General features: G+C 44.6%; 1 protein-coding gene across 1 annotated transcript in view; it reads right to left on the bottom strand.

Moving 5' to 3' along the window:
- Window positions 1–19739, bottom strand: part of Pkd2 (polycystin 2, transient receptor potential cation channel) — a 33296-nt gene extending 13557 nt beyond the window's left edge. Inside the window, exons 1-7 of the mRNA XM_026785035.1 lie at window positions 19006–19739; window positions 13100–13213; window positions 10184–10317; window positions 8532–8782; window positions 7080–7304; window positions 4942–5170; window positions 1413–1681 (exon numbers count right to left, since the gene is read on the bottom strand). Of these exons, the coding sequence (XP_026640836.1) occupies window positions 1413–1681; window positions 4942–5170; window positions 7080–7304; window positions 8532–8782; window positions 10184–10317; window positions 13100–13213; window positions 19006–19606 (1823 nt within the window). The 5' untranslated portion in view covers window positions 19607–19739. The remainder of the gene's footprint in view (window positions 1–1412; window positions 1682–4941; window positions 5171–7079; window positions 7305–8531; window positions 8783–10183; window positions 10318–13099; window positions 13214–19005) is intronic.
- Between the last annotated feature and the right edge of the window lie 5219 nt (window positions 19740–24958).

Here is a 24958-nt window from a genome sequence, read left to right as displayed (position 1 = left end):
ACTTTGAGAGTGTGCTAAGTGAAATAAGGCATATGCAAAACCTCAAACGTTATATGCCTTCATCTACTTGAGGTACTTTAAACAGTCAAATTCACTGGGACATGAAACACAATGGAAAGTAGATGAGTTGGGGTACAGCATTTCCTGTTTGGATTGCAAGAATGTTTGGGGATGTGCAGTAGTCATAGATACAACACTGCTGGGTACTTCATGCTTCTGAAGCAAGCATGTAAAAGGGTGAAAATGGTATTATGTAATTTACATTTATCATAGAGGAGACATTATTTACTTTTTGTCTCTTTCAAGTCTAGGAAAATCTATCTTACAATAAAATGTGTTTGTTGGGCCCTCAGGGTTGGGAATGTAGCAGTATAAAGTATTTGAGCACCTAGTTCATGCTTGGTACTGTCCCCATGGCTGGGAAAGTAACAGTGTCAAGTATTTGAGCACCTAGTTCATGCTAGGTACTGTCCTCAGGGTTGGGAATGTAGCAGTATAAAGTATTTGAACACCTAGTTCATGCTTGGTACTGTCCCCATGGCTGGGAAAGTAACTGTGTCAAGTATTTGAGGATGTACCCTATGCTAGGTACTGTCTTCAGGACTAGCAATATATTAGTGTAAAGCATTTGTTGAGTATCTAGCCCATGCTAGCTACTATCCTCAGGGCTGGGAATGTCACGGTGAGCAGATCAAAGCTTCTGCCTCATGATGTTCACATCCTGTATCAGTTATGATACAATAAAAACAAGCTTAAATGTGACTGATAAACAATGATAATGTCCCCCAAAGGACTAAACTGAAAGAGGGGGAAAAGAAACGATAAAAAAAATTTAGCAGAAAAATAGTTTTGGTGAGTCTTTGCCATGTCAGAGTTACCCTACACGGTGGGAGTCAGGACATGACAACGTGAGAAATGCAATGTGAGGTCCACACTTCTGGTTAGCCCCAGGCCTTGCAGTGTCAGCGCTGCTGGTAAGTACCCTCTCTGGAAGCTGCTTCTGAGAACCTGCTGTGATGGTCCTAAAACAGTTGCCATTACCAACACGTAGATAAAATGTGGCTATGGGGACAGGGGAAATGAAGTTTCAATTAAATTAAAATCTTCGCTTAAATGCACCGGGAGTTAACGTTTGCACGGCACAGTCACAGAACCTGGCCTGGTGCCAAGTTGGCAGCTGCCTCAAAATGGCTGAAGTTTTCTGTCTGTCTAGAATCCGGCCTCTCTGTCCATGAGACGCCCTGCCGTTTACATAGAGAACAAGTGGGAGAGCTAGGCAGAGCTTCCTCAGATCTGGAAAGAACCCAGCAGCCAACGTCATCTCATCCACAGTTACAGGAAGATTCACAGAGCAACCATTTACATGATGTAAACTATTCAACAACCTTGGCTGGTCACGTCAACATGGCCACATCCACCCGGCCAGGTCAACCTCGCCAAAAGGGAATGGTCCGTGTGATTTATGTTTGTGTGTGTGTGTGTGTGTGTGTGTGTGTCTATTTGTATAACTTACCTTGATCCAGACCAAAAATACATTGACAGCGGCTATATTGTTGAACTGGATTTGCCAGTATGCCACATGCTCGAAGTTGGGGAAAGTATTTTGATCCTCAAGAAACCGCAATAGACCCTCTACATTTGACATTCGGCAAATGTTAATTACCACAGCCACTATGGATAACTGGAAGATAAGAAATTTATATTTCTTACATCATTTTAGAAACAGATAATCCCCCTGAAATGACTAGTTTTCCATACGGATTGGAGGCCTGACCATATCACTCACCTAATAGCACTCATCAAAGTCATCCGCTAAAATACAAAAACAATATACAGCCGACATTCCCTTATCAAATGAAAATATGTGCACAGGTATGTGCATGTATGTACGCAGAGGAGATCATACAAAAATAAGCTCACATGCAACAGGGAAGGCCTTCTTCCTCCCAGCTGCCCATCACAGCTAAAGAACCAGACTCCCAATCCTGTTTCTCACACAGGAAGGCTCTGTAGTGAGCCCTATATCTTCTCCTGCTGGTCTTCATACTTTCTTTACACTCCTGGATGCTCTGACAATGTCAGGAGAAAGGGGTGAAGAAGCCCTCCTGTTGTTCAAGCAAATCCAGCAATCTTTTATCTAAATCTCAGATAATTTATCATTCAATCATCATGTTTTTAATACAAACAAAAACAAGATCACATTAACACACTGACTTTCCTTGAGTTTTCTTTCAAAATAGGGAAAGAGAGAAGGAAAAGAGAGTTTTTGTGAGTACACATGTTGTTTGAACACTAACATTTTTTGCAGTTCCCACTTCTATCTACAAAAGACCTTCCCCTCCCAAACTAAAACATGACTTTTAGGGGGGCAGAGGGTTGGTTGCCTGTATACCTCTGTGTCTCTAAGTCCTAGAGCACAGCTCAGTACCTGGAATCTTTGTTGAATAAATGACTTGTTTTCACTCAGTGAAGCCAAGCCAACAGCATTATTTGAATTAAGACTTCTAAAGTATTTTTTTCCAATAATTCCAAAAGATAATGAGCTATGACAAGCGAGCAGCTAACTGACCCAAGCCTGGAAGTTTCAGTATACTTGCCAGAGAAACAGAACAGAAAAACACAGGGAACAATATAAGCGTGATTGCAAGATGTTGGGTGTATATATAATTTTAACATGAACTTAAATTTCACCTGGGTAAAACAAAACCATTGGCCTTCTTTCAGAGCGCTCCTGACACAGGGAAACAAGGTGCACCAGCAGGGAGGCCCCTCCCTCTATGTATGCAGTAAAGCTTCCAAAGGAGACCTGGATGAACCTGATCAAAGCCCAAGTGTCTAAATTGAGTACTGGCAGCACTTAAAGTAAAATTAAAATCTGGGAGAGAGAAGCCTTCAAAGAGATGTTTGTGCAATGCTATGGCTGTGAAGAGAAAAAAAAAAAGGCACTTTTGACTTCTATATCAGCAACTAATAGCCCAGAGGTCTCCAGAGCGCATGTGATGCAGTTCCCCGGTGGAGGAGGGGAAACTTGGCCATCCCTGGGTGGGTGGTGGCTAGAAGGCATGTTACTGGTATGGATGGCAATAATAAATCCATTTGATATGAAATATTAACATGAGCCACTGAACTATAATACTAGACACTTTCCCTGCTAGACAGACTTTAAAAGTATTTTTGTAACATGTAGTACCCATGTTTACAGCCTATATAGTAAATAGAAATATAGTTGAATGTTAAAAGCTAGAATTCTACTAAATTGTTTCCTTTAAATTCTATGCGGGCTTTTGTTTCCGTGGCTATACCTGTTATACCTACTGGCACATTCAGTAAACAAGGGTACACAGTTAACTTTTTGACTGACCAGCATTCAAGATTTAAAATGTTCAATATTGACTAATTTTGGTAGTATTGGTTTAAAAACAACTGAAATTAATTTCCATATAGCGCTTGCTTTTTGACAGTTCTATTCTCAGTAGCCTGAATATAATTAAATATAAGCCAAAAGGCAATTTTTTACATTCTGGTTCCAAGCATTGTCCTGTAGAATAATTTGAATGTGTGTAGTCTGTACTCTGCCATCACCAATACAGAAATATTCTGAACAATAATTTAGACACCTGTTGCCTCTCTTCTTTCCTTGAGTACTGATTTTTTTTTTTTTCTAACATTGCTCGGGTTTAATACTTCGGTAACACGTGGCTCAAGTAGTTAACTTGCCATTGTGATATGACAAGAACACCATGAAGGGGGTGGCACCGGCGTCTGGTGAATCTCGGGCCATGCATTCTGAAAGGACTTCTATTTCAAGTGGAAGCGCTTTCTGAAGCACACAAGTACACGACTCAGTAAGGAGGGGGCAGAGCAAAGGAGAGAGCCAGTGTATGGCTGGAACAAACCTTTTGCTATGAGACGTCTGGGCACGTGCCAAGCACACTGGTCTTAAAGCATAAGCCATTTTCCTACTATTGTGATCATTGGTGCCAATGCCCCCGTTGCCACGCAGTGCGTGCCCACAACGGTTCTCCCTCGTGTCTTCAGTATTTGTTCTTTCACACAAGATCAACATGCTCCGTATTTTACCAACGAATTCTAGTGGATAATACTTGATAAAGACTTAATAAATGGGTCACAAGTGAAGCAACTTTAACTTGGAATGAGGAAAGAATGCTGTCAGGGAGAGGGCTGACAGGAGACTGCTCATTGGTTAATGCAGTTCTCGCGAGATGTCAGAGAGCTCTGTGGAATGGTGAGACAGTGGGACTCGGACACACAAAGGCACCTGGCACAGCTGTGTCAAAGGCAGTTTAAACATACAACAATTAGGCACACTGTTATGAACTTAAAAATATAAGAAGACAAAAGTTTATATGCTGTTGAAAAAGGAAAAGCTTAGAAAAATGAATTTTTATACCAATGGCTCTGGAAGAAAGCAAAGGATGTGACTGATGGATACAGTTTGGATTTTGTTTCCTCTAGACTGTGTGACAGGAGTCCCAAACTACAGGATGTCTTCTGCATTACACAAAGATTTTCAGACTGTTTCTTCTTTTCATAATTTGATATTTGCAAAAAACTCAATTTTCACTAGCAGAAAATATTACTACAAAAATTCCCCCCCCAAATCTCATATGACATATCAAAAACCAACTTAATTACTTATGTATTCAATTAAGTCAGAGTTCAATAAAAACATCCACATTATAGTCAGGAAGGTTCCTCATACAAAATGAGAAATGAAAAGGTGTAACACAGAAGTCAATATAACAGAAAAAATTAGAATTCTTACTAGAAATATCAAGATTCCCCAACATTGAGATTAAAGACTGCAAATTAACAAGCTTTTAGAATACGGAGAGAAAATGAAAGAGGGACATCAGGGAAGTTAGGAGACACAGAGGAAGTGAGGCATAGCGGGAATGTCCACATTTCTTTCCAACCTACCACAACAATCACAACATCCAGACAATTCCAGAAACTCCTGAAATAGTGTAGTCTGTGAATGCGAATCTCCAATATCTCTTCCACCACATAGTAGAGGATAAATAAACAAAAGATAATCTCACAGGCTGCCAGGAAGAAATCAAAGGCTGTGGCATAGTGGGTCAGTTTCACAGGCTGGAACTGCCAAGAGGGTACCACGCCCCCTGTTGCTGGGAATTCCACCAGTAACCTGCATTGCAAAAAGAACAATTCAAATAGCAATGTGGGGGAGAGTCAGGGAAGGAAGCATGTTCTGTCCCTGCACTGTGAGGTGAAAACCACGGCCGCGACAAATGACCTCAAGCTGGAGACCACGGAGACCTGGGTGGACACAGGACATGCATTTAGAACTATAAAACGCTGAGTCCCTCATTTATTCAGCAACTATGAAACATCTAATGAGCTCTTCAGCTTGCACTGCTTTCCCTTGAAAAGGCTGTCGTCTATCGATGACTCAGCACCCAGCTGCTGTCTGGAACTGGACGGTCCCTGTTTTATATTAATACCATTAGCACTGTTTTTTGTTTTGTGTTTTGTTTTGTTTTGACTACACCTCTAACTGAGCTGTGGACTTTTCTTGCCAAATTCCACTGTGAAGGTGTCACGGTGTGATGGTTCAGTGATTTAATAACTAGAACTTCTTCAGCATAAGTAGAATGTCTCCTCAATCATGTGTCTGGCATCACAATGTCCTCACCCAGGGAACAGTGGCCAAACCTCAAACCTAAGTCAAAGTCAGGATTCTGGAAGATGGGAATTCCTACCAGCTCACTGTCGAAATTTTCCTATTTGATGTCGAGCACTATTCTAAAAGCGATGGGTATGATTTCAGCCTTAGTGCGAGCAAGAGGGAAGCAAGAGGCCCCTGTGCGTCACAGCACCTCTGCCCCACTGAGGCTCCAGGATTGTTAACCACCTAGGGACTTGGAAAGAAATGGAGTAACTGCCCTGATGGTCATCTTAGAATTCTAGGGATAATGTGGAAATAAATAAATAAATAAAACAAAAACAAAACAACAAACTGAAGACATCCTGAAATCAAACATTTTCTAATGAGCCAGAGTAGCCTGCCTATTAGCTAGAATCCTCTTCAAATCAACACTGGGATCGTTATGAAAAGCTTAATGGCAATTATAATCAATTCCCATTCATCTCATTTGTTTCTAATAAAAAGATCTATTTAGTTTAAAGAAGTATTATGTTCAGCAAAAGTTGATAAATACAAGCATTTGCAGAACCCAATTGCCTGTTAAGTCAGAGTTGAATTTAATGTGAAAATTATTTTTAAAAAAACACTAATATTATGAGAATCTGTTCCTACTTCCTGTGGAAATGTATATGCAGGTGACTGATGGGAGTGATCTTGGGGTGCTGATGTGGCATGGAGGGTGAGCATGGACTAACTCTTGCCTTGCTCTATTCCTTGGTTTTAAATAGCACTTAAAATTTACCATACTATACGACTTGTTTCTTTTGTTTATCTTTGCTGAATGCAAGTTTTCCAAGTGCAGGGCTCTTTGATTTGTTCTCTGACACATCCGAATAGCTGACAACAGTAACTGGCCCCCCTATGCCCACGAGCAGCTTAATGGACGCAGAGTGGGACAAGGCAACAGAACCTTTGTCACAGTCTTCAACAGTGGCCATGGCAGCAGCACAGTCCACACTAGAGCCTGATGTGTCTTTTACAAGTTTAAACCACAAAAGTGGGGACACTCATGGAGAGGAGCCAAGGTTTGGTAGCCAGAGGACTTGGTGAAGGAGGGCGGCCATCCTTATAATGGCTGAAGATAACAGTAAAAGCAAGCAACTCAACAACAGAAACCTACCTACAGTGCTTTGACTGGATAGAGTCTAGAAAAGAGATACACCTGACCAGAGTTAAGGTTCTTTTCAAGTCGTAGCGTTTCAGGATTTTAAACCCCTTCTCCAAATATCCATCTCAGAGAACCTGCAGTTACCACCCCTTCCTGGGTCTCAGCCTTGGTTCTTGGTACCCCCCTTAGCCAGCTGCAAGAAGGGTTTCTCCAGGTCATCTCCAGAAACGGATATACGGGTAAGTACCTAGAAATAGGGAGGCTCCAGCCCACGGCACACACCTGACCACGCAGAACAGATTAATGTTGGCGTTGTACACTGAAAAGTCAATGAAAGTTGCTCGGGTCCCCCGGTCCAGCCAGAAGTTCCTCCTGAGGCCAGCAATCTGAGAAGCCGTTTCCTCCCTGGTCCTGGACAGATCCAAGTAATAGCCTGCTCCACTGTAAGTTGCAATGATCCCCCAGTGGCTGCTCCCGTTCAAGTCCTTTTCACTTGTGTAGATCCACCTAATCAAACAGAAACAACAGAGCAAACCAGGGAAAGCCTGTCACAAAATGGAAGACAGTTGCTGCCTGCTGGGATAAAATACATAAAAATGACCGCTGGGAAAATCGCTTTCATTTGTTTTCTAAGTGAACTCTCACAGTTACTGGCTTCAGTTTGGTAAGGAGGGCTCTGATGCTTAGTAAATTAAGTAAATTAAAATGATTTATTCCCAATGTGTTTGAGCTTAAGAGTCTAGACCTGTCTGCCCATAGAGCAGACACCTGTGGCACGATGTTCCCACTGTACCTTTTCTGATGACTGATTGATGTTTACATCCCTCAAAGGCCCAGTAAAGACTGTAGGCAAGGACAAGTGCACTAAGTCACTCACTATCTCTCCTTGTTTCCTATGACACGAGAGGACTCCTGCCTGAGAGGGATTCCGTAGGGTGGAGATGAGATATAACTATGAATGGGGTCGGACATAGAGTCGATCTATCAATGTCTCTTATCAATGGTGTGAGACAAAGTGACATTCCAGAAAAGGAATTATGAATCTACATGCCAGCAATCATATTCTGGAGGGAGCAGGATAAACATAAGGAAAAATAAATGAAAAGAGATAAAAAATAAAACAAAATGTAAACAGTGTGATGGAGAAATCTATTTTAAAGATTCATTTTATTTGTGTGTGTGTGTGTGTGTGTGTGTGTGTGTGGAGAGAGAAATGGAGAAATCTATTTTAAAGATTCATTTTGTTTGTGTGTGTGTGTGTGCCACATGCAAGAGGACGTAAGATCCTTCCCTGAAACAGGAGGTACAGGTGGTTGCAGGGCCCCTGGGAGCAGTGCTGGGATCCAAATCTGAGCCCACGGGAACAGTATGTGCTCTTAACCACCAAGCCAACTCTTCTGGACCCCTAAGTCTGCACCTCAAATAATTACATTCTGAACAAAAACATGTTCCTAAGAACTACTAAAATGAGTCAGGGGACAATCCTGTTTGCCCTAAAAAGAAATAAGACCGAAGCATCTTAGACCCTCTAAAGGCTCGGACCACCTCCTTTTCCTGCGTTATATGTGGGACAATTCAGTCTTTTTGAAATGTGTGTTTAGAAACTAAGAGGGGAAGAGAGGTCAGAGAAAACAAGGAGAAAAGGTCAGCTTGACCCAGGCCTATTAGAGGGATCTTTTCGTAGAGAATAAAAACATGGACGCCACCGACCAGACTGGCGTTATGCCCACTTACGCAGTTCCGTTTCGCGGTCCAAACGGAGCCCTGTCCTCACTACTGACAGAGTAGACGTCATAGCACTCTTTAATTTCATCTCGCAAGTCCTGAGGAATGGAGCAGGATCCGTTTCTGACTCTGAGCTGGCGTATACGAGGCACTCCTAGCAGCAGGTTCTCGTAGAAAATGAAGCTTCGGTTATTGGCTTGCGTGTGGTTACCCGCCTCCGCCTTCCAGTAGAGCCCGTCCAGGAAAGAGCCTTCTGCGAACTGAAACAAAGGATTCTGGAGAGGGTCCACTCAGAGGCCGCCTGGCTTCTGCCTGGAACGTGTTAGAACCAAAACGTCACCAAGTCTTTGAGCTCTTAGAGCTATAAGCATAGGCCTCGTGGTCAGAAATATTTGGGCTTGGATCTTGCAGTCATTTGTCAGATGCGGGCCCTTGCATAGGCCTCCCTAAACTGTACCCTTTTCTGGTCATGCATCTGACACAGTATCAACATGCGGGGCTAACGGCCGAGATGGGTATGTTTCATAAATACATAAACACCATTAACTCTACTTTCCCCTAGAAAAACAGCATCTCACATAGCCATAACTTTGGAATGAAAAGTTAAGGGTGTCAATGACCATTTCGTGCTGGATCTTTTTCTACCTGAATTATTTCACTACACGTGGAGTCCTTCTCTTCGGGGCTTGGCCTTTATTGTCACGAAAGGACGCAGGTGAGAAGGTTCACGTTCAAAAGGCTCTTCCTCCACGGGGAGCAGATCTAGTCATTCTCCGTGCATCCTCAGAGACCAGCTCCAGTGAGCAGGGCCAAGGACAGTACTGCACAACTGTGGGTTTTAACAAGTGTTCTTATATATTAAGGAGGTTGCCTTCTCTATGCCTGGAACCAAGAGCTCTGACTTCAGGGTTTAATAGGAATTTCCCATATTGCTTCTCCTGGGAGAAACAATAACTTCCTTTTAAATTTCCTCTCCAGCTTTCCTAGGTTCTGAGCACCACGCCATCTGGACTGGCTTAGCCACCATCCTATGTTATTCACGGCTTATTGTCTGCTACTGGGAGCTTAGAATTAAGGCAGAGCCAGGGTGAATTTTACACTAGGAGACCTTTAAAATTGTGTCCATATCTTATGAGGAGCTGGACATATTCTGGGAGTTGAGGGCACATGCCACTATCAACAAAGACATGAATCACTAGAAGTAAAGCAGGGTATGTCACCCAAACTGCCTACGTGGGACCTATGTCATGGGACATTCTCAATCATCATTTACAGAATCATGAATGACTGCGTGAGCAAAAAGCTAGAATGAAGCAGCCAAAAAAAAAAAAAGAAAGAAAGAAAGAAAAGAAAAAAAAAAGAAAAAATCCAGGTCTTTTCTTCTCCAACCATGTGACCATACAAAGGTAAGCACCCTGAATTTTACCTACCCCATTTTTCAAACTGGGGCACGTGCATTAGTATATACCCAGTAAGATTGCTCTAGGAATTAATAAATGTGTCAAACATCTGTGCAAAGTGCTTCCAAGGTTTAAAATGAATACCAAGAGGGCCAGGAACTCTATATGACTCACCGAAGACATTCATGAGCGGAACTTACAACATGAAGTAAATAATATTCGGAAACAAGGAAGGACTATTAGTCACTTATAAATAAATACCTTCCAGAAATCTTCCATCGAGGAGAGAGTTTTAAAGTTGGCTTTCTCTGTTTTAGACACTGGGGTGTCTATGAAAAGCTGGGACAATGTTCGCGTGTAGTAGTACACATTGGAACTCATCATGCCGTAGGTCACTGGAACACAGAAAGATCCAAGTGAGCATCCGGGGGGAGCCTAGACACACGTCTGCACAGCCGACAGCCTCCATGAGGGACTGCTCCTACTAGGTGGACATTTTGCATAGATCAGTGTTCACATAAGGTCAGTTCTCACCTGTGCTTTTCCTCTCCCACCAAAACTCTAGGTTATCCTATCTCTCTGCTTACATAAGAAATAGGGAGCATCGATGTTGGCCTGTGGGAAACAAAACAGGCCCAATACTGAGTACTGAACTGACTTCCCACATGTGTATTGTTTGACCTCCGACTGTCCCCTGGATAACCTCTTGCAGCTGTTGAGGTTGCTGAGTTCAGAACCCAACACAGCCTTGGCATCTCCTGAGTCTGCGTTTGACTGTCTGTTCCCCCCACACACACACACACACACACACACACACACACACACACACACACCGTCCCTTCTTAGTTCTCCCAGACTAGCTCTCCATCCCTGCCCTCCCACAACTCTGGGGCTAACCTCTACTAACTTAACACCTGAGACCTTTGCCCTTTTATACATCAGGAGAGACAAATCTATTTGGTCCCCTGGCGCCCTATGCTCATCCCCTGACCATCTGGATGCAAGGATCCTTTGGCTTGGCCACAGCTGTTGGGAGAATCCTTACCGACAACTGTACTGCTCCCTCCATGGTCACTACGCCTACAGGTAATAATCTTTCCCAAGGGGCTCTCTCCCTCTGCTGGCCCCTTAACCTGTCAAATCCTGATGGAGGAAGGTCATTGGCTAATAAAGAAACTGCCTTGGCCCATCTCATAGGGCAGAATTTAGATAGGCAGAGTAAACAGAACAGAATGCTGGGAGGAAGAGGAAGTGAGCTCAGAGGTCGTGCTCCCCTCTCCCAGGCAGATGCACGCGATGAAGCAAGCCGCCAGGTCAGACATGCTGAATCTTTCCTGGTAAAACTGGTGCTACACAGTTTATTAGAGATGGGTTGATCGGGATATCAGAATTAGCCAGTAAGGGCTAGAGCTAATGGGCCAGGCAGTGTTTATATGAATACAGTTTGTGTGTTGTTATTTCGGGTGTAAAGCTAACCATGCGTGAGCCAGGCAGGACGAAAAACAGGCCTGCCTGCAGCCCACTACAACTTCTAAACATGGTATAAACACCTTCAAAAGGTGTCTCCTTTGTTTCCATTATTCTTCAGACCAGTCACTGGCATTTGCTGCTGAAATTCTCGAGATCAGTATTAGCTTTCATGGCTTCACTCAGAGAGAAGCAAAATTCCACTATTGTGTAGCACCCCCTGCTGGACATCAGGAGATGATGCTTCTAGCACTGAAGGTAAACAATTATTCGGCCACCTGTTTTCCCTAAAATGAAATAAGACAGAAGCATCTTAGACCCAAACATTCCTGGGTCTTCTCTCCTGTAAATTATACTCTTGAGAAAATATTTTCCATTTTTTTCACCTGCCAGCTTATTATAGGGCGTATAAATGAGGAAAATGGATGGAGGTGCACACAAGGAAAGGCTGCTCCTAACTGGGTCATCTCTCCAGTCTCCCACCCAAAGAACATTATTAAGTTACGAGGTGGTGTCTTACCGGGAAAGATTCAGCATGTCTGACCTGGCAACTGCCTCACTTCCCTTCTTCCCAGCATTCTTCTGTTCTGTCTACTCCACCTATCTAAATCCTGCCCTATCAAAAAGCCAAGGCAGTTTCTTTATTAACTAATGAAAGTAACAAATAGACATATGACCTTCCCACATCAAGAGGTTTACAATTTCAACCTATTAAGTTACGGATTAAATTCTGATCCTCTCCACGTACAAAAGTGATGGATTCTTTTCTGTGTGGCTGTCTGCTGTTAAGCATCTCTCAGTCCACATTGAAGAGGCAGGTTTCTCCTTAGGAGTTTAGTAAAAAGCCTGAGGACGGGCATGGCACAGACTGGCTTCCTTGTACCCATAAAAAGCCTCAGAGAAGACATAACAGAAATCAGGCCAGCAAGATGGTCAGCCGTTACAGCACTTACCGAGCAAGCCTAATGGCCTGAGTTCAAGCTGGAACCCGTAGAAAAGGGAAGGGAAAGGAAGGGCTTCACAGTTGTCCCCTGACATCCACAAGAACACTGGCGTGTGCATGCATACATGCATACAAACACACACACATACACACACACACACACACACACACACACTCTTTAAAAACCCATGCTTCAACATGCTTCAATTCAGGATACCTGTAACTTTTCTGGACTAGAAAGAAAACAAACAAAAGAACTGAGATGGGCTCTGAGCTATGGCTTCCCTCCCCTTCTTTCCCCAGAAGGATGTGTGAACATCCCGGAATAAGAGAGGAGGGACACGAACTAGGTCAGCTAGGTTTCCTTTAAGAGTCTAGTGATTGTTGAGGACTTGGGAGAAATAAGGCACTTTAAAAAAAGTAATGGCCCAACTGTCAGGATCCTAAAGGGGACTTGGAAGGCAGGAGCCACCATGAGCAGTCTGTCACCTGAGAGTTCAGCACGGACATGGAAGCTAACATCCAAACCCTCTGTCTGGGATTTTTGTAGACAGCAGGTTTCCTGTGCACCTCACGTGGAAATCTGTCATAACTAACAACGAACTGGCCGGCAGAGAATTCTCCAAATCCCAACCTGAACCAGAAGCCACAGAAAAGAAAATTGCTGGCTTGACCTCCTGGTCTTCACATGCTTCTCCTCCGTTGTAGCAATGACAGGCCAAACACCTTCAGAACATCTCCGCTAGAGAGGGCAAGCGTGTACTCACAGATGCACAGGACGATGAGGAACAGGAGGTAAATGACCAGCTCCAGCAGCACACTTTTCAGGTATTTCTCCCGGTTAGTGCTGCGCTCCTCCATGAGTCTTGTTCCCCAGAGACCTTTCAAACAAGGAAAAGCAAACACAACAAGGTCATCTTTCTTAAGACATTTTACAAGTGGCAAAAAAGAAAATGAAATTAATAGTACGCCAATTCTCACTGGGAAAAACACGTACCTCAGAATATGTAGGCAGGCAAACTGCACGTGATTCGGAAGTGAATTTATTTGGTATACACCATGCCCCACCCGCCTCAAAAGTACAAGATCCAAGGCAACTCAGTCATCTTTGTAGCTTCTAGGACCATTAGCAAATCTCGTTAAAAGTTTAGGAGGGTGGGAAATGAAGGCAATTTAAAAGACTTGGCAACTGTGTGCATCTGCTTGGTAAAGGATACATCTGGTACCCTCCCTGCTAGGCCTGGCTAAGTAGATGGTGTGGCCGCAGGATAAACCCCTCTGTGGTTGTGACAGTGCAAAATCCGAGTTGTTGATCATTTCCATCTGGAAACATCTTCTAACATGGTGGCAGAGAGGTCACTCTGTGCTCTCCTGTGTCCTATAAGAAACACAGTGACCACTGACCACACTTAGCCCGTTTATGCTTAACAGGTGTTTTCAAAGCCAATTAATATGGTTTTAAATTAACAGCAACCGTTCATGCGACTCCTCTGTCTTTCTTTTTGGGAAAAACTACGCTCAGCAACCATGTTGTGTATTTCCAGCAGATGGAAAGTGTCGGGTGGTGAAGGAAAGATGATGTAACCCTCGGAGAGATTGCTGGAGAGAATTACCGGTTTGGGATTCGGCCAGCAGGCAGCATGGTGGCTGTCCAAGGTCCCCTTAATGAACAGTGTGGTTGAGTCTCAATGCTGGTTCCTCGGGAGAGCCTTAGTATCTTCCCCCAAACACTAACTTCTCAATCCTTCCAGGTAGGCTATTAACAGAATCAAACCTCCCTCTCCCATGTTACCTGTAGCTCAATCTAGACTCTAGACCTTAACCGGCCTCATTAACCCAAATTCAGACCACACGTTAGCCAGAAACAAGCCACGGGAGAAAGGAGAACAGCATGGAGGAAATGAGGTATCATTAAGGTTGATATACTTTTTAGGCCTTATAACAACACAAGAGCTCTACTCCATTAAACTTATATATTCCGTTTCCTTCACTTCCTTTTCAAAAATGAGCATCCAAACTTCACGGACACCATGTTACTCATTGCAGGCTTCACACTCTGAAAGTTGGACACAGTTTATGACCGGGCCTGCCAAGAGCTGGCATTTGCTCACGCAGAAGAAATGCAGCAAGGGGAATGTTTACTCATTGCAACCCTATTATATTCAAGAGTTTTTACAAACTTAGATGACATGGAAAGTTACAAGACAGGCTAATGCCGCAGTCAAGGCTCAGGCTCGGCAGCCTCGGTACGACCATTCTTTTATCTCTGGGTAGAGTTCTGGAGGCCAGCTCCACAGTGTCCACGTGGTGACACTGTGCTAGTGTCTTTAGCATCTTTACTGCTACGTGGTCAGTGATTTTATTCTTCCCAATGGTTTATAGACAGCCATGCACTAAGGAATAGACATAAGTTCATGCAAATGGTATTCTCTGACCTTTACATAAAAACAGACAAAAACGATGTCAGGTTTTTCTCAAACCAAATTTGCAATGAATTATGGCAATTTAGTTCAAGCCCTTAAAAGGAAAAGAAGTGTCTCCCCTTTCTTATCTCTATTACTGTCATGTGTTTACTTTTTCTAAATCACCCTACCTACCTCCTAAATATTAAAATTGTTAATTCCCCCTCCCCCACACTGGATATATATAGAGGTCTATCTTAGGAGACAAGGGCCCCTCAGATAGGGGCCTACATCTGTCCTACATGTCCACCACCCATGAGGACACAGGCTACCCTGCTACCCTTGAGTGAAGGGGCTTAGCCACTCCCCTATTTTTCTGGCTAAACCGTGGCTCTGGCCCTTAGGACGGTTCCAGTATGGGAGTATCTGGAGAGGCAACCGACACAGCAGCGAAGAAGGAGCACTAGAAAGGACTGTTGGAGACTAGTTCCCTGGGGGCACAGCCTGCCCATCAAATATATTAAAAAATTATATTTATTAAATAAAAAAACCATGTCCAGCAACTAAATAATAAATATGCAAAGTGTAACACAATGAAATAGAAATCAGTCATCTAAGGAACAAAGTTCGGATGCACGCTGCTGTAGGGAGGAGCTTCAGAACAGGCGACACAAAACAAGCCACACAGCAGGGCTGATTCTGAGTCCACGTGCAGTGGACTTGGACATGATCACGAAAAGTCTGGGAGGAAATACTAAACAGAAGCAGGCTGTTAGAAATATATCTAATACCCAGCCAGCTGTGGCCAGAAAGGTGAATGTGAAAGTTCTTCTACTTCAGATAAACTAGGGATCTGGATATACAGAGTAGTTGATATGGCTAATCCTAAATGTCCTGATGAGTCAACATTTAAAAACCAGGGAAATATGAAAAAAATGACTGGCTAAAGTTAGGTATGAACGCTGCAGGTACTTGTCATAGCAAGAACAGCTATGGGGGCCGCCAATGCTCATAATTAAATTCTGGTGCCAATATTTAAAAGTTGCGACCTTGGGGAAGTCATTTAAGCTATAAAAGCCTTAGCTCCCTCATCAGGAAGATGGTGTGAGGCTAGAGTCTACCCTGAGGACAAAACAATGAGGGAAACCCTGGGGTTGTAAAAGCTCCCAATATCTCCAAATAGCCCTTAAGGGACAAAAGGTCCCTGTGAGCTCTTGAACCACTAGGCTGGTGATGAAGCACAAGTGGACTCTGGAGACTCCAACAAGGCTGGGTCAGTCACTGCACACAGTGATCATGAGCGGCAGCTAAGAATGGAGAGTCATACTGGTTATCACTTTGGGGTGGTACTGTTTGGTATGGCCACCTTCAGACTTTTACAAACCTCAGTAACCTTCCCGATAATTGAATTCGCCCCTCTGTAGACATCAGAAAGAAAGGTGGAAGAAACACAAGTTATATGTGCGACAAAAGAGTGGCAGCCACTAATCAAACGGTACCCATCAGTGCCAAGCTTTGATTGTTTCAGGGAAAATAAAAGCAATCCTCGTGTTCATTTGTGCCCTAGCAATATGTGACAGGAGTTGCTAGCTGTGGACGGAAATCCATGTCTCCTCTGCTGGATACGTGGCTCTATTATATTCTTCAGCCCTCCTGACAGTATTGTTAGTTAGGTGAATTGAGAATTTGCCGGTGCAGTAGGAGTCAAAAAAAGGGTTGTTTCCAAGGTGGTATTGGGGCACTGCCGTCAAATCATTCAGCTGTCCTTTGCTTCCTCTGGTTCAGGCTTCCAGCACCTCCACACTGGCCTCCTGCCACACCTGCCTGGCTGATGTCTCCCTGCCTCGCTACCTACCTCTGGGAACCATCCAGGATTCAAGCTGCCAAGTCCGGTTCATCTAGCACGCTCTGCTGCAGCTGAGAAGCCTTCAACTACCTCCTAATACCTAGAGATACAGTTTAATTGCCCAGGTAGATGCCATGTACCTCAGAACAAGACTTTGAACAGTCCTGCAACCTCAACTCCTCACTGCTAAGGAGGTAAGTCCACCCACTGCCAAAAGCACAGGGAGCACTGTTTGCTGTCCACCTACTATTCCTGGGGGCAGGAGAATGGAGACTGAGCCCAACAGATCCAGAGGAGTGACAAAGGAGAACCTGACAATCTAGATTCACTAAACTCCTTTAATAATCCCCACTATCTGTGAATATAGCAAAAGTCACTTTCTGTCCCAATCCTTGGGGATTATTTACATGTTATATATGCAGTTTTCATTACTGTTATCCCACAAACCAGAAAGAAAAAATCCACGTCTCACTCACTGTCAGTTATTGCACATTTCTGGGCTCTGTTCTTTGGGAAAGAGTGATACGCTATTATAACTTATCTTCTTTTATAGCTGCTAGCAGTCCGCCATCCTCATACTTAATATTTAATACCTGTGGCTTACTTAATAAGCCACAAGAGGGCAACTACATTTCTTCCTAACAGAAATAAAATGCTCAAATTTTTCCATAATTAATAATTTCTCAAGTTTGTTCTCTTGTGAATTTCACCTTTGATAAAGGCAGCATCCCATTATGTTATTATTATTGTTACTACCATCATTATTTTTAGAGTTTACTGGGTATTACTGAGGGAAGAGATGCAGAGGTACACAGGGAAAGACCCTGGGAAGGGATTCATAGCTGCCAAGGCTCTCCAGCGCTCCTCTCTCTCAGGACCTTGACCAAGTTCACACTGGTCAAGTATGCATGGCTCACTGTGAGTTTACTGAAATTCTTCCTTTAAAGAAACAGATATCTATATATGCCTCAATATAAAAGCATACTTTTATTTCATGGTCTCCCATTATTCAGTTCAAAGTTAAGTATGTTATTACCAATCGCTCAAGCTGATTTTAAAACCATGTGACTTTCCATTATCTATTAACTTACAAGAAATGTGTACTTCATGTTGGTGAATAGGTTTTAAAAGCACTTCTGACATAATTTAAGATAGGAATCTGTTTCACAGGGTTCTAGACATTAAAATAGACTTTAGCGTTTCGCTGTTCTATCTATTAAAGTTACCCCACAGGGATGTTTTGCTTCTCACCATGCCCCACATCACATGAACTGCACACATATGTAAAAGCAGGGCCTAAGGGAACTTTCATTATGTGTAATATTCACAGAGCACAAGGACGTGCTGCCCATTTTAGATGTCTGCTCATTTAATTCTTTTCAACACTGGCCATTTCTTTTCTAAAAGAAAACTCAAACTCAAGGACTGGAGCAGTTAAATGTCAGGTTCAAGGTCAAACAGTAGGAGAACCAGGATTTAAATGTAGGCCTAACCTGTGTAAACCACGCTGCTTCAACAGCACTGAGAACTGCAGACAAAGGGGGGTGGGGGTGGGGGGAAATGACGACAACAAGAAATACCAGGAGGGAATTCTTAATAGCTCGAGAGTTATTTAACTAGATGGCTGAGAGTTAGTGAAACTTTTCCTCGGATGCCTCTGGTGGCAAAACATTGAGAACACGGGGTTCAATGTGCTATTGGAAAATCCGCCTCCTCTCCAGCCTTGGGGAGAGTTGTGCACAGCTAACGCTGACACATTAACCAGCTGGTATCTGGAGAAGAAATCATCTTGTTGCGATGGCAGAGAACATTATTTTGAAACATACTTTCAGTCCTTAAACCCACGCGGGGTGGAGGTAATATTTTCTTTGCAAGTGTTTAAGAAATATGTCTAGAATTAGAAATGGTCAAAAATGTGTTTCTACAGACCGTACTGTATTATTGCCAGCAACAACTACCCTCTCAACCAATCGTGCCCATCTAAAGATCATCACTCTCAAAACTTCGGTAGCACTGTTGGTTCCTTCCTAGACTGGCCGAAGGGACCTGCATCGCCGCCAAATGAAAATCTTGGGAGCTGGAATAAACTACCTCCTCGTTTGGTGACATTTAACAAACACACAGTTCCAACTATCATCAGTTGCACTAGAATATTCTCTTTTTGTCCACTACAAGTCCCAGATACTCCCCGAAAACAGCTTTCTCCTATTTTCCAAAGTGTGATAGCTCCTAATGAGAGGGGGAGGCGCCCGACGAATTCGCACCAAGGGCGCAGTGAAATTCCATGCTGGGTACCGGAAGCCAGGCAGAGTTTGCAGAGGTAGGGAAGGAGCTGGGGTGGAGACCGGAACTTGAAGGACGAGGGTTCGAGGCCTCTGGCAAGCAGTTCTCCCGCGCTCACTGGACGGCGCGGTCTGGTTCTTACCTCGCAGCCCGCGCACCAGTCTCTCGGCCCAAGCCACTCGGGGCAGCTGCCCATTCAGCGGGAGATGGCGATGCAACGGGTCCCCGCCGCCTGCGGGGCTGGGACACGGCGCGCCCTGGTCCTCTAGCCGGCGCCTCCTCCCACTCGGGTGCCCGGTGCCTCGGTAGCTCCCCAGGGCTCGGCCGTGGGCTCCTGTCGAGCTCACAGCAGAGGAGGAGGCCGACCTGCGACTGCCCGGACGCCACTCCACGTCCATCTCCACCACCATTCCTCCTTCCTCCCCTTCCACCTCGTCGTCGTCATCGTCCTCCTCGGCCTCGAAGCCCGGGTTATCGCGGCTCCACGCCTGCCGGGAGCAAGACGAGAGCGGAGGGGATGGGGAAGCCGAGGCTCCGGCGGGAGGATCCCGCGCAGCCGCTTGCCGGATGCGCTCCATCTCGATCTCCAGGCCCCGCTGCTCCCGGAGGCCTCCGGGGACCGCCAGGCCGCCCCTCACAGCCGCGCCTCCCGCAGCCAGCCGGCCGGGTCCCGGAGCTCGCGGCGCGGGCGAGCGCTTCGCATCTCCGGGCGGCTGCGGCTGCACGCGGTTGGAGTTCACCATCTCGGTCACTGGCGCCTAGCGCGCCCCGGGGCGCCGCTGCCCTCGGCCGCAGGAGCCATATTCTTTTCTTCCCGGGGTCCGCAGCCTGCTCCCCGCCTCCGCCCGCCCCCTCGGCCCGCCTCCCGGGGCCGGGCCTTGACCGGGATTACTTCAGGCGGGGTGTGTGTGGGGGGGGGGGGGGTGGCCCTGGCCCCCAGCGCACTCCCCGCGCTCCCCCGGCCAGCGTTCCAAGTGGAGCCAGGGTCCAGAGCGGCGCCCACATTCCTATGGGGTGGTTCGCGAAAGGAGGGAGTGTTTGGCAGGCCAGCTCCTCTGGAAAAGGAGGCCTGGATTTGTGCGTGCCTGCATGACCTCGAGATAATGCTTAGGCCCTGTCCATCTCCTGCCTAGGTTTACCAAGGCGCAAAAAGGAGTGTAAAAACTGAGACCTTCGCGTGGGATAGAGTGAACTTGAGAAATCTTGCTTAAAATGAAGTCTCTAGGCGCGCAAAGAAATCTATCCTTCATTTAAAAACAGGAACAGATCACTAAGTATGCCTCTCCTTGCCCTGCAGCCCTCATCCTCCTGATTCTTCTGTCTCCTCTCTCGGGAAGTCATGGGATTTGAAGGACTAGGTTTTGGGACTCTCTCGGATTGCTAATGCCTGCACCATTATCTCATTTCCTACCCAGCACTAGGCTCTGGGGAACGGAATTCTGCCTCGGGCCTTACGTTTAGCTTTTCATTTCTCATTCCTCACCCTATGCTCAACTGACACATCCAATTTAATACTTTGGAGTTGGTTCATGTTAATCCTGCTGCTCCAAGCTCGGATTTCTATGGTGTCCCCATCTCTTTTAAATTTCACATCCCTGGTTGGGACTTCCCATCTCTCCCTTCACTTCTAAGGTTCACTTCTAAGGCTTCTCCTAGGACATTTCTCATCTGCCTCTACTTTAAGTCCTTCACGGGTCTTCTTGTTACGTCTCCCCTCAAAAGTTTCTCTGATAAACCCCTCTACTGTAGCTTTGGAACCTGTCCTGGAACTAGCTCCTATAGACCAGGCCGGTCTCGAACTCACAGAGATCCGCCGGCCTCTGCCTTCGGAGTGCTGGGATTAAAGGCGTGAGCCACTTTTAATTCCCACTGATGGTGGTGTCATTCCACACTGGAGCAAATGATTTCAGTCAGTCCCAGCTCTCTTCTGTCATTCCATCACTAATCCAGCCTCCCCTTAGCTTCGGGGATAAGACTGGATTGGAAGCCTTCAGAAGTGCTATGGCCCCTGTGTTTTCCCATGTCCCCACTGTTTCCAGATTATAGGGTCAGCCATGTTAATGCGTAAAGGAGTCAATGGAATTCTAGCTTAAATAATAACATTTAGTTTCTGTAGTTCAGCAAATGGGCATGATCTGATCCTAGATTTGTTTGCTAGACTTGTTATCACAACCTACCTCATGCTGTGTTCAAAACAAATGTGTTTTCTCAAAGTAGGTTGGTTGCCCTCTCCTGAGGTCTCCCTTGACTTACTGATGGCCCATTTTGCCTGTGTGTCCCCTTTATCCTTCCTTGGATGCTTTCTCCTCTTGCACCTCTTCCTCCTCATCATAGTGGTTACAGACAACCATAACTGTATGATTTAAATTTAGTTGTTATGAGAAAGACCCAATGACCAAGTATAGTCATATCTTGAGATGCTAGAGCTTAGGCATTCAACATATGATTTGGGGCAGGGTTATACACACTTCAGTTATAATGGGCCCTACAATATTTTTCTAGAATGGTCTGCCTATTGTGCATCTATCTGTGCAGCATTATTTGTTGACCCTGTGTGGATTTCCTGTATGTAAAATTAAGAACTGGGTAAGTTAAGTAGAATGTAATAATGACCCCGGTCTCAAGAGAAGACGGATCTAACAAAGAAAGGTGCAGCAATCTCCCACTGGAGAGGTCGGGATGCCCATCTTTCCAGGGCCCTTTAGAGAGACAGTGTCTGAGTTGTGCCCCCTGCAGTGTGCTAACAGAATAGCTGCTTAACAGGCATTTTCCCAAAGAAGCCAGGTATAAGGAGAAAGCACAGACTCAACCAGAAAATAGGTTCAGTCAGTGCATTGATTATTTTTGGGGGTAGGGAATCAAGACGGGGTTTCTCTGTGTAACTTTGGAGTCTGTTCTGAAACTCGTTCTGCAGACCAAACTGGCCTTGAACTCACAAAGAACCTTCTGTCCCTGCCTGAGTTCTGGGATTAAAGACATGCACCTCCACCACCTGGCCAGTACATTGACTTTTAAATGTGATTCAAAGAACCGTAGCCATCACTTAAGGTGCTTAGAAATAGAGACCTCGCATCTCTCACACCAGTCTTACCCACTCAGAAATTCTAGAAGTTTTCGTCAGGGAAGAACAGAAAAAGACAAATTTATTCAGTTACTTTCTGTTTACCTTGAATGTCCAATTCTGTGTTTTTACCTGCATGATAAAAATATGATTTTGATAGGATGGAATAGGCAGATCTTGCATGGAGCTACAGTCTCATTGGAGAGATACCCTGAATCTAAATAACGGCAGAAGGGAAACTGTTATTTAGTATCTAGTAAAAAGTGGGAGTTTCCAAGTCAAGAGGGGATTCACAAGAGAGAATGGGTAGGAAAAACGGTAAGACCACATCATCATGGAAGGTCTCAGAGCTGATAAACAAATCACCAAGTTCATAAACTTAGTAATAGGTCTGTGTGTTTTTATAGTGTCAATTACTTAAAACAAAATGTGAAACATTCTTCCAAAAACGACATCCTCACCATTAAAAATAATCCAGGTTGCTTGAAAATGTATCTAAATAGCTTAGCCATGGATGTGTGTTTACCTTAAAAGAAAAGCAATTTTGAGAGAATCTATGCAGTTTTGGTGAACTATAACTCAAACAGTGCTTGGCCCTTTTTGTACTGAATCTTTAATCTTAGCTTTCCTGAGCTCAGGACCCCTCAGTGAACATATTCCCTGCTCCAATGTCTTCATTCTTTCCAGTATTTACTTTAATGGGTTTATCCCTTTACAGAGCAACTGGCGTTGGCTCAAGCAATGTCTGAGGCTGTCACTTGTTCTCCCTGTGGACAGAATGGCTTCCACAATCCTCTTGTATTAAAGACTTCAATAATTTAATACTGTAGGGAATGGATGTTGTTTGATTTCTTATCTTTGTCTTGGGCTTTTCTGGGGACACACAGTACAAATCCCACATTTAGTCTGAGTGCTGCTGTAGACATCAGAGAAACTTGCAAGCAGCAGCCTTAAGAAGAGCCCAGGTAAATTTAACTCACAGCAGGGTCCATGCATCCAGTGCCAGCGCTGTTGATGTTGGAGATCTGTTGACTGGGTCACTTTAGTTTTCCAGCGAGAACTGGTGAGACAGAAACCGACCGAAGTACCCATTGGGCTGGACATCTCCACCTTTAATAGGAAATCCAGAAAGAGTTCCTGGCATGTGTGGTGTTGCTTAGCAACTCACCAAATAGACACTGTTTTCCCTCATCTTCCCCCCAAGGAATTACTTAACAACATTGTAGGGTGAACTTGTTACCACTCAGCATCTGAAATCATTAGCAGAAAATCTGACATTGGCGCCATTATAAGGAGAAATACTTTTTTCTTTTTAACTTCACTTTATTTCTCATTTACTTCACATCAGGTGAGACACAGACTGGTGGCATTCTTCAGTCTGGTTTGGGTTTAGATTGTTCTCCCTATGTCTGCTAGGAGCTAACTTAGTGACCTAACCTCTCTGTCTTAGCTTCCTGTTCAGAATAATGAAGTTTAACATCCATTTTTAGATCCTCTTTGGAATTCAGACTGAATGCTAACAACGGGATATTCACAAATTCAACAAGCTTTTAGCAAACGCTCCCAAAACATCAGGAGCCATGCTAGATTCCAGGAAAGCAAAAATAAGATGTAAGCTCTGTTTTCAAGAGAAGCAAATTGTAAAACAGACTACCTGGAAGCCCCTTTAAATAGCTCTCGTCCCCTCTTTTTATACTTCACAGAAACTACGGGTCTCTCTAGACTCAGACACTCAGCTGCCAACCTCTCCTGGCACCTTCCTTAGCAACAAGCCCATGTAAACTCTTGTGTCATTTGTACCCTCTGTCAGTCATCTTCCTAAGTCAAATGCATGCCCAGGGTAAGTGGTGACCATGGTGACTTCTCTGGTGTCTGCAGCTCAGCAACCTGCCTCTTTTTGAGTGACAGTGGTAGCCAGATTTTCTGGGAAGCAATGATTCTCCCCTATTCTGAGTGTGGATATGACTCAGAGGTAGCTGGCACCACCTTTAGCACCCCAAAAGTGAGTCAGGGACTTGAACATGGCCAATCAGAGTGTCCACTCCCTTTACCCCTATGATTGTATTTACAACTGAATACAGTTCCCAAGTTTGATCGGTGGTACTCAAGCCAGAATGTGGGTTATTTTTCAGCAAGTATTAAAAAAGAAACCTTTTTGCCTGCTGGATTTATGTTGCAATTCTAAGTCCAGACAAGCCACAGCCACTGTGTTGATACTCACTGAGGGAGAGTGGAGCCAAGAACACATACACTAAAAGTTCTTCACACAGAATGTGAGCACCAGAAGCAAACCAAAGGCAAATTAATGCTAAGGTGGCCAGGCTACCATAGAGTACACATACGCACACACACACACATGAATACACACCATCTTACTTCACATAGCCAAGCTGACCTGCTCTAGAAAGTTATTTTAAAGTGATCTTTGTTTATGCTGCATTTGTTTAACTCTGTGAAGCTATTACTCTTTGCCTGTCTAAAATACTTTATGGTCTAATAAAGAGTTGAATGGCCAATAATGATGCAGGAGCAAGGATGGGCTGGACTAACAGGCAGAGAGGATAAATAGAGAAAAGAGAAAGGAGGAAGAGAAGGAGAGGAGGACAAGAGGGGCCAGCCACGCAGACACCCAGCCAGTCCCGGAGAAGGAAGTAAAGTATACAGAAACAGAGAAAGAAAGAAAAAAGCCCAGAGGCCAAAGGTAGTCAGGATAATTTAAGAAAAACTGGCCAGAAACAAGTCAAGCTGCTAAGCCCGGGCATTCATAACTAAGGATAATCCTCCATGTGTGGTTTATTTGGAAACTGGGTGGTGAGCCCCCCAAAAAGCAAAAAGAGTAAAACATCACACACTGACCTCAAACTCAGTATGTAGCTTGAGCTTCTGATATCCCTGCCCCCACTGTCTGAACTCAGGAGTTACAGGTGTGTGCCACCATGCCCTTAATTCCAACACTCCCAAACTAGCACCACATCCAGCCGTGAAATAGATATCTTGTCCTGTGCCATCTCCTGGTTTGGTCGAGTCGCGTTTT

Source organism: Microtus ochrogaster, linkage group LG1 (genome assembly GCF_000317375.1).
Source record: "Microtus ochrogaster isolate Prairie Vole_2 linkage group LG1, MicOch1.0, whole genome shotgun sequence".
Lineage (NCBI taxonomy): Eukaryota > Metazoa > Chordata > Mammalia > Rodentia > Cricetidae > Microtus > Microtus ochrogaster.
This window is presented reverse-complemented; position numbering and strand designations above follow the sequence as displayed.